Raw genomic sequence first — 10,452 nt, forward strand, 5'->3', positions numbered from 1 at the left:
TATATATATATATATATTTGACTTGTATCACACCTGTGTCGTGATACAAGTCTTAAATTTTATTCATAATGGTCTTAAAATTATCTTTGTACATCTTAAATTTGAGTTGGTGAAACCTGCAGAACCCGTCTTAGTAGTTGCACCTCTTTCTTAAATCTTTTGTTGTTTGCCCCCTCAACAAAAGATGAGAAAAATAATATTTCTTTCAAATTTCATAAAATTTGTGCATGTGTTGTTTTTTAGCTACACCATCTGAGTTTGGCAAAGTGTGTGATGCCTACACATTCCAGTGTGCCAACGGAGTGTGCGTGAGCCTAGAGTGGAAATGTGATGGCATGGACGACTGTGGGGATTATTCTGATGAAGCCAACTGTGGTGAGGAGATCGCTGCACTGCAGATCACTATCGATCCAGGCAGATCCAGATTTAAAAATAATTGCCTGTCCCAAATCAGCACCTACACTAACTCTCAACATTCCAGTTCACACTCCTGAGGTGCCAGGCTGCTCCAGATACTTCCAGTTTGAATGCGGAAATGGGCGCTGCATCCCTACCTGGTGGAAATGTGATGGAGAGAATGACTGTGGTGATTGGTCAGATGAGGCACAATGTACAGGTACTACCAGCTACAGAAGACTGTAAAACTTGGAATACCTATGAGTTTTACTTTGCTTATTTACTGATTTACCTTGATTTCTCACCATCAGGGGGCGTTACTCCCCATGCTGTCACATTTGGTCCCATCACATGTGCGCCCAACCGCTTTCAGTGTGGCTCTGGAGCCTGCATCATCAACACCTGGGTCTGTGATGGCTACGCCGACTGTCCTGATGGCAGTGATGAACTAGGATGTCCCACAGGTTGGAGTCCTCTGCTTCAGTTCAAGATGTCTTTTAGATCAGAGTGGGGACCACCAAAGGACACTAACAGGACCTTGGAAAGCTGGAATAGCCATGAGAAAACATTTAAAAATATTTCATCTACAACACATTTTTAATCATAACTCCCTTACCCTAAAATCTAATCTAATTTCCAGCTATTATTATAAAATTCAAACATTAGAAAACCTCCTCGGTGATTTAAAAAGATGTACACAAAAACTTTTAATGCTAAATATTTCTCAAAGTTCCAAATATAAGTTAAAATAATTTAAGTTGCAGTTTGTAACTTTCATTAAAAAATATGTTTTTTACATATTTGTTCAAGCTGTCACCAGGGTTTCACCCAGAAAACTTGCTAAGTCCGGTGGTCGGGGCACCGAGGCGGCCCACCACCAACATCTTTGATTATGTATTAAAAGATGTTGACAGGAACTATAAAAATATTACTGGATTATTATAAATGTTGCAGGAAGACATTGTCAGTGGGCGACTGTGGGCTATTTAAACCCACAACTATAGAGTCTTAAAAACAACAAATAAACAAAAATACAATTAAAATAAATATCAATTACTTGCACCTCTGATAATCCAAATTCAGCCAGGAGCTAGTTAAAGCGCTCAGGCCTTTAGAACTTCATAAAGGTTAACATTTTAAGACAGACCACAGGTGTAGAAATTTAACATTTGTTCATTCAGAATAGCAGTGCTGTTAAAGAGCTGGCAAGTTTACTTTGTAAAAGTTCAAAGAACAACCTTCATAGATAGTTTTGTTAACATAGCTACAATCTGATGCTGTGAGTTTAATCTTTGAGTTTGAGCTTTGTTTGTTCACAAACATATTTCAATAAGCTAAAATTATCACTGATGTCTTTTTAGGTTGGCCAATGAAACTACCTTCCCTACCCCATATTTCTCTAAATCCATGGTGAAATGCTGTTTGTTGTGCTGATGTTCTTAGCAGCAAGAGGGGCCCATACATCCAATTCTGCTCAAGGCTTCATACAAACTTAGACCGGCCCTACATGATGAGTTAAATCCACTGCACTGTGCATGTTTCTGTTGTATATAAAAAGACAAATGAGAGATTTAATTCATGTGGCTTTAGCAGCTCTTCCAATGGCTTTAGCAGCTCTTCCAGTTTTTAATAAGTGCCACACTATATCTCACCAGTATTCTGTAATCTGATTTGGACAATAAAATCCCAATGAAAAGAAACTTGCTGGAGAAAATATTAGGCTCTGCAGGTGACTGCTGGAGTCTAATGTTACCAAAGTGTTTGTAAAGGTTTAAACTTTTGGTTGAAGCACAGTAAAGATACAAATGTAGGGCAGATGGTTGATGTTTGAAAAAAGTTAGCTTATTCTAAAAAGCAAACTTCTGCTTAAACTCTGACTTCTCAGTTCATGAGCAACAAAAAATCTGTCCCCATTTCACTTTTCTTTTTTTCCTTGAAAGCACAGAAGACGACAACCAAACAGGGAGCAAAAAAAAAGTGTTTTTTTGTGTTTTAATTAGTGACACATTTATGTCAAAGAAGCTTCATAGATTGCTAGTGTGTTGCCAAGTGACTGAGGCCGCCGTATTAATCCGTCCTGGAACATTCTTTGCTTCTTATTCCTCTGACAGCAGCTAATAGCTCCATGGCCCCGGCCCCTCCTGTATTCCCTGGACGCTGCACTCAGCGTCAGTTCCAGTGTCATCGTCCCCCCCACTGCATCCAGGAGTGGTTGCGGTGTGATGGACACCCACACTGTGAGGACAGCTCCGACGAAGCCAACTGCCGTAAGTCTCTGTGAACCACATGCAGGCACTGAAATACTGCTATAGACATTTTACTGTTTGTCACAGGGTTGCTATGGATTCTGAGACATTCAGGAATTTTCTTTGACCATTTTTCAGATCTGAAAAAGTAGAAAAGAAAGAAAATTTAATGTTTGATTTTTGTCCTTTTGGCCAGCTTCAGTTGGTTGGACGACAAAAATCAAATTGGCAACAATAGAACAAAGTACAGTAATAACACATCAATGTCTATAAAATAATCAGGTATAATAAGAGAGCGCCGTAACATACAGTACATTTGAATGAATCCAGAAATGCTGCCTTTGCCACACTCTATTTGCATTTAAAAAAAAAAGTAAATTAAAACATTCCAGATGGGCACTCTTTGTCCAGGAAAAAGGGGGCAGGTACTCTAGCACCACCTAGTGTGTATCTGCGCACACTTTTAATTTTATAATTAATCGACATTCTTTAGCTGTGTTCAGAGGCTGCATCCGTCGAAGGTCAGATTTGTAGGCTAGTTAGATCATGGTGAGGCGACAAGGCCTGTTCGAATTTGAAGACTCCTCTGAATGGGGCCGACAAATGCGTCCTCCTCAGATTTGAAGGATGGGTCTGGTGCGGGCAAACCGGGCGTTCAGGCAATAGCAGTGAAGAGCGGCAAATTATTTTGTTATATTACTCTTTAAGCGACACAATATGATTTTCTACATAGTTTTTAGGCAAGAATGTAGCGTAAGTCTCAAATATCTGCTCGGTTCATCAAACACAATAATTACTCCAACATTTTTGGAGATGTCTGCTCCCACTGCATTAAATACTGATATTATTCAGTCAGATCATATCTGGTTGTAAAATGTTTGGTTAACTAAGGTACTTAATTTATTACTGAACAAATTGGTTTGACTTATTAAGCCTTCAAACATAGCTTTATTTAACCGTCTTAGAGAGCTGGAGAGTTTTGCATTTGTAAATCAATAATTTGCTTATATTTATTCCTTGTAGAACTGTGCTATACATGTTTGAACATATTAGAAACAAAATAACCTTTTTTTTTTACTAGGGAACAGCCTTTACTACAAAAGGTGAAGATTAATACAGAAATAAGGAGTAATACAAAAAAAAAAAAAAAAACTTAGGCTCAGTTATTTTTTTCTCCACCACTCTGTGCTTCATGCCATCACGGTTGGTAGGCAACATGTGTTACACTGAGGTGCAGGCGAGGCCTGTCCGAATTCACAGCTTTTTTCTTCTGGTCGTCTTTTATTCACAGCCATTGACGGACCTGTTCTATGTAGACCGGTGCTTCGAAGGATGCAGACCCTGAATTCGGTCATGGCTTCTATCAAAAATTTGACCAAGATGGTGGCTTGAGCAGATACTCCTTTTCACCCCTCACAACTTTCAATATTATTTTAAACAGAGAGCAAGTCCTTTATGACAGCAAAAAAAACACATTTCAAGACAGAAAAAGATTTTCTAAAAAAAAAAAAGCAAGAACCTGCTGGCTACCACCTTCAATAACTTGACTGCTGGACTCGGCTACACCAAAATGGATGATGACCCAAATGATGAAGACTTCTCTCCACTGTATATTTTGCCAGAGGGGTTCATTCTAAAGAACCAGTCCACAAAAAGGCCATTAAAGAGAATGAAAACAGACCAAGAGGAATCATCCTTCAGTTCTTTTCCCGAACGTATAGGCAGGGGCGCCGCCAGGAATCGTGGTCCCCCTGACAAAAAATTTGTTTGGGCCCCCCCACACAGCTGCTGTTACAATTTTTTGAATCCATTTGACCCATAAAAAGCATCACAATTTTAAAGGCTTGCATCTGCCTTGTGTAACCTAAATTACATTCTAGGACTATTAGGATTATTAAAGAAATAATCCAAGTTAGAGTCAATCCAAGTGATACTAAAAACTAGGTGCGTCTGCTGGAGGAGGTGGCAAATTTGTAAAACACAGACACAACTAGATGGTGCAAAATTGGTGAATTGTATTAATATTTACAATATATACAAGTTAGTCCACAATTTAAAGTCCAGAAGGGTTCCTTAAACCAAGAAAGTCAACAAGTCTTAGTTGATGATGAAAAGGGGGAAAAAAAAGCAAAAATGATAATATTCCAATTCCATCAGTGAAAATTGTTGGGCTGAATCTCTAAACAATTCGGGAAGAGTTTCCTCAGATGATAGAAGGTGTTGTATTTCCGGATCCGCTAAACGGTTAGCTCGCCAGTCTGGTCAGCATGATGCCAGACAATCCTTGGGTTCATCCTAGACCCTGCGGCCACTCCTTGAGCGGGGGTTCTGTAATAAACCTGGCCTGTGAAAACAGGCCTAAATAATCAGTTTACATGTACATGCATTTTCTTATAATTACATAAGTTTTCATAATTAAATGCAACTTATGCAAATTCTATTCCTTTTTCTTTTATACAACAGTAGTGTTTTATACTATAGAGTTATACAGTAGTGTTTTATATAAGTATTTTAATTTGAATGTGCTTTAGATCGGTGTAAAACCACTCAACAGGCTGGGGAGGTTAGTGCTAGCATGCTAGCTCCCGAACAAAACACTCACCAGTTCCCTCTTGACCAACCGTGATCGCTACAACGTTTTTGGTCGAATTATCACACGTCTGCAAGTTGACAGAGGCACACGATTGAAGGATGTACAATAGACATTTGATAACCGCTTTGGAACAGACCAGAAGCCGCCTACCTGCACATCAGAGTCCGACAGCGTCTCCTATCTAAGGTGCCGATTAGCAGCCATATAAGTGGTAGCTGTCAATTTAGGACGCTGACGTGCAGCTGCCACATGACGTTAAACCGCGCGAGAACAATGTTCTCGCTTGGTTTGTATTAAATAAATTAAGGAAAGGAGGATTTTTTAAATTAAATCTTTAAATAAAATAACTAAATTTAACAAAATGGAAAATAAAATAAAACTGAAACTAATATGGAAAAATTATCCTGGTTACACTTGCTTTCTTTTTTTCTGATACTAGCACTATATTTACTGCTCATGAATTTAACATCCAACAGTCCACATCCAGTATGCAAGTAGGTTGCTTACATTTTTTCTATTAGATCACTCAAATGTCTCTCCCCATGAGCAACAGTCAAAAGCAACGTGCAAAATATACAGGTCCTTCTCAAAAAATTAGCATATTGTGATAAAGTTCATTATTTTCCATAATGTAGTGATAAAAATTAAACTGTCATATGTTTTAGATTCATTGCACACCAACTGAAATATTTCTGGTCTTTTATTGTTTTAATACTGATAATTTTGGCATACAGCTCAGGAAAACCCAAAATCCCTGTCTCAAAAAATTAGCATATTTCATCCGTCCAATAAAAGAAATGTGTTTTAATACCAAAAAAGTCAACCTTCAAATAATTATGTTCAGTTATGCATTCAATATTTGGTCAGGAATCCTTTTGCAGCCTTCAATGCGGCATGGCATGGAGGCAATCAGCTTGTGGCACTGCTGAGGTGTTATGGAGGCCCAGGATGCTCCGATAGCGGCCTTAAGCTCATTCAGAGTGTTGGGTCTTGTGTCTCTCAACTTTCTCTTCACAATATCCCACAAATTCTCTATGGGGTTCAGGTCAGCAGAGTTGGCAGGCCAATTGAATACAGTAATACCATGGTCAGTAATACCAGTGGTTTTGGCACTGTGAGCAGGTGCCAGGTTGTGCTGAAAAATTAAATCTTCATCTACATAAAGTTTTTCAGCAGATGGAAGCATGAAGTGCTCCAAAATCTCCTGATAGCTGCTGCATTGACCCTGCCCTCGATGAAACACAGTGGACCAACACCAGCAGCTGACATGACTCCCCAGATCATCACTGACTGTGGGTACTTGACACTGGACTTCTGGCATTTTGGCATTTCCTTCTCCCCAGTCTTCCTCCAGACTCTGGTACCTTGATTTCTGAATGACATGCAAAATTTTCTTTCATCCGAAAAAAGTACTTTGGACCACTGAGCAACAGTGGTCCAAAGTGCTGCTTCTCTGTAGCCCAGGTCAGGCGCTTCTGCCGCTGTTTCTGGTTCAAAAGTGGCTTGACCTGGGGAATGCGGCACCTGTAGCCCATTTCCTGCACATGCCTGTGCATAGTGGCTCTGGATGTTTCTACTCCAGACTCAGTCCACTGCTTCCGCAGGTCCCCCAAGGTCTGGAATCGGCCTTTCTCCACAATCTTCCTCAGGGTCCGGTCACCTCTTCTCATTGTGCAGCATTTTCTGCCACACTTTTTCTTTCCCACAGACTTCCTTCCCACTGAGGTGCATTGATACAGCACTCTGGGAACAGCCTATTCGTTCAGAAATTTCTTTCTGTGTCTTACCCTCTTGCTTGAGGGCGTCAATGATGGCCTTCTGGACAGTAGTCGGGTCGGCAGTCTTACCCATGACTGCAGTTTTGAGTAATGAACCAGGCTGGGAGTTTTTAAAAGCCTCAGGAATCTTTTGCAGGTGTTTAGAGTTACTTTGTTGATTCTGATGATGAGGTTAATTGCTCGTTCAGAGAACCTTTTCATGATATGGTAATTTTTTGAGACAGCGATTTTGGGTTTTCATGAGCTGTATGCCAAAATGATCAGTATTAAAACAATAAAAGACCAGAAATATTTCAGTTGGTGTGCAAGGAATCTAAAATATATGACAGTTTAATTTTTATCATTACATTATAGAAAATAATGAACTTTATCACAATATGCTAATTTTTTGAGAAGGACATGTACATGAAACAATCCAGACTTCCCAAAAATGCTATGTAGTTGCATTTTATTTAAGCTGCAGTATGTAACTTTAATAAAAAATATGTTTTATCCATATTTGTTAAAGTTGTCACCATGTCGTAGCAGTTTGTTATGAGATAGATAATCTGTGAAAACAATCAATCTCCTCCATCTCCTTCCTGAATTACTATTACTGGTTAAAGTAATGCACCATTCTGACCAAAACAACCAATCAGAACTAGTAGGATGCTCTTAGCACTGTTCATTCACTCACCGCTAAATGTGCTAATGGTGGAGAAACAACTTATTACAAGAAACCATTTATCTGCCGTCATTGGTAGCTATGCTAACTAAACTGAACATTCACAGTTTTGTGCTATGCTATCTGCAGCACAGCACAAATCAAGGTGGAGGAAGGATGAGCAGCACCACATGAGACTATGATTGACAGCACTAAAACTCTCCTGCCTCTGACTGGTTGTTTCTAGCACTGGGAGAAAGCAGAGGAAATAGATTTTTCACAGATTACCCCTCATACCAGACTGTCACAACATAATGACAGTTTTAACAAATATGTGGATTTATGTATATTTGTATAAAAGTTACATACTGCAGCTTTAATTTCACTCAGGAGAGGATGGGTCAGGAGGGACGTAGGTTATAACTGCTGCTGACTGACTCACCTATTGTTAAGTGGTAAAAGGCACAAGGGACAAGTTCAATATATGAATATGTTGGTAATTTTTTCCTTAATTCATCAAATGCTAGTGAAAAGGAGGAGAACAGTAGTCTGTAGCTAAGCTCATTATGCTAAATGGTTGATAATCTCACACAATCTACCCACCTCTCTGGGAGAAAAACTGGGTTATAAATTAACATTCTTGCCTTTTTTCTTTCTCTCCCTTTGTATTTTCTTTGAAAATCTGACTTTATATCTTTTCTTAGCAGCATAGTAACTGCCACAATCGTTCGTGTCTTCCACTGACTGCAACTGAACAGCGTCACGGTGAAGCGCTCCAAGCAGGAACGAACCATTTAACACAGTCTACCCACACAAATATGGATGTGTGTTTTTTGATCTGGGAGTGGGAACATAAAATTTTTACTGCTAAAAACAATCTTTGAAAATACAATATGATTAATTTTGTAATGAACAGGATCCTGATTTTTTAATTTTTATTTCTATGAACAAAAAATAAATTAAATTGTGGAGGACTCCTGTTGGTCAGGGCCCATAGAATTGTCATCACTTTTCCTGCCTTTACTGCGCCCCTGCGTATAGGGATAGCATATGGAAAGCCATGAAAAACATCTTTTTGAAGGCACTTCGGCCAGTGATTGAGGCAATGAAAAAAGATGGAACATTGCTTGTGCCCGAGCCTATGTGAGCAGTAAAGTGGTTGGCCACCCTGCAGACTAATATGGGCAGGAGAGACTAGGCAGTCGGCGCAGCTCCACTACTAACATCTGGAAGAAGATGAGAATTTCTTGTGCTACGGAATCTGACACTTTAAATCCACATTCTATTTAGGGAATTTTGTTCACGAAAACTATAGGTAATATGTTCATACTCATTTGGCAGCTCAAAGTTAAATTTAAGAATGCTGCAGTTGACTTGCTCTATTAAACTGTTCCTAGTGTATATTTTTTTAATTTTATCTATAAATAGGCACATAGTTTGAAAGCAGCACAGCACACACATGCACAAAACTTTCATACTTTTTTCATAAATCTGTCTTTATCTATAGTGTTGTTGCATCCTAGAAGGTTAAAAAATGCCACAAAATGAAAAGATTTATTACTTTTTCCAAACAACTAAATACAGACCTTTTTCTTCTTACAAGAATAGTGATAACTATTGAAGTTGCTCAAGGTGAATATATGTTCCTCAAATGTTCACACTGTTATAAAAAACTGCAGAAAGAATTTAGGAATTTGATTCTGAAAGGTGTGAAATTTTGAAATGAAAAACGTGAAGGAACTCTATTGTCAGTATAACAGTTGCATAATTAAAAAAATCCTGTTTTTCTGTCTTCTTCATCCTTGTTATATTCAGCTGCAAAAATGCCGATTTCGATAATGTCTGTCAGCTCTGATTTTATTTAGCTGGAGATTCCTCATACCATAATGACTCATCTTACTTCCTTTCTCATCTTGATATTTAAACATGCATGTTTTTTTTTATTATTTTTGTCTTCATCCTTTTAACACCACACCTGAGACAAGATTTGGCACACAAATCCCTTCAGTTATGAAACATGTTGTTTTTGTGAGTGAGAATGGGTGAATGTGACTCCTGTGTAAAGACCGTTGAGTGATCCAAATGATTGGAAAAGCGCTATATAAGTTCAGTCCATATACCATTTACCATTTGTTTTGAGTCGTCAGGAGCAGGTAACTTACTAATGTCTAACGTAAGAACTGTGTTTGTGTTTAGCCACACGGCAATCTCTGCTCTGCACCAACGGGACTCGCTGTTCTGACGATGAGCTTTGCGTGTTGGATAGCGAGCGCTGTGATGGCTACCTGGACTGTTTGGACCACAGTGACGAAGAAAACTGCACGAGTAGGTTTTTTATTTTTTATTTTTTTTTATCCTGCAAGGTTATTGTTGTTCCCTGGTACTAACGAAATAACAAAAGCTGAAATTGAGAAAACTGTTTTGTTAGCTTACATGAATAAAATTGGTAATTAATGGGTGAAAATTATAACCAGCTGGAACTATATTGTACTATATTGTATAAACCTAACTAAAACATGCTGAAATTATGTATAATGTCCTTTGTTCTTGTGTTCATGAATCTATTTATTGGCCTTTCTAACTGATGTCAAATAAATCTTCTATTTGACATTAGTATGACATTTTATGTCTGCTGGCAGGAGTTGGTCCGTAAAATAATAGCAAAGGTTGGGAGAAAACACCAGAGTCACTCACTGTTCAATAAGAATTAAGTAAATTTTTTGAAAAGGGTTTCTTCTGTTCAGTATTCTTTTTTTTTTCGAACTTTTATTAAAACAGTTCCTCAACATTATCCAT

General features: G+C 38.5%; 1 protein-coding gene and 1 long non-coding RNA gene across 2 annotated transcripts in view; one reads left to right on the forward strand and one right to left on the reverse strand.

The window, feature by feature from the left end:
* The window catches only part of LOC103132092 (sortilin-related receptor), a 44,542-nt gene extending 34,361 nt beyond the window's left edge, over window positions 1-10,181 (forward strand). The window contains exons 17-21 of the mRNA XM_016667147.1: window positions 244-375; window positions 482-616; window positions 708-860; window positions 2,508-2,663; window positions 9,853-10,181. Of these exons, the coding sequence (XP_016522633.1) occupies window positions 244-375; window positions 482-616; window positions 708-860; window positions 2,508-2,663; window positions 9,853-10,043 (767 nt within the window). The 3' untranslated portion in view covers window positions 10,044-10,181. The remainder of the gene's footprint in view (window positions 1-243; window positions 376-481; window positions 617-707; window positions 861-2,507; window positions 2,664-9,852) is intronic.
* LOC107835017 (uncharacterized) lies at window positions 2,670-5,596 on the reverse strand. Its single transcript, XR_001660846.1, has 3 exons — window positions 5,386-5,596; window positions 5,245-5,302; window positions 2,670-2,782 (listed from the first exon to the last, which is right to left on the reverse strand). It is a non-coding gene; the product is annotated as an uncharacterized LOC107835017 (long non-coding RNA).
* Window positions 10,182-10,452: the final 271 nt, after the last annotated feature.

This window comes from Poecilia formosa, unplaced genomic scaffold, assembly GCF_000485575.1.
Source record: "Poecilia formosa unplaced genomic scaffold, Poecilia_formosa-5.1.2 Scaffold921, whole genome shotgun sequence".
In the NCBI taxonomy this organism is placed as follows: domain Eukaryota; kingdom Metazoa; phylum Chordata; class Actinopteri; order Cyprinodontiformes; family Poeciliidae; genus Poecilia; species Poecilia formosa.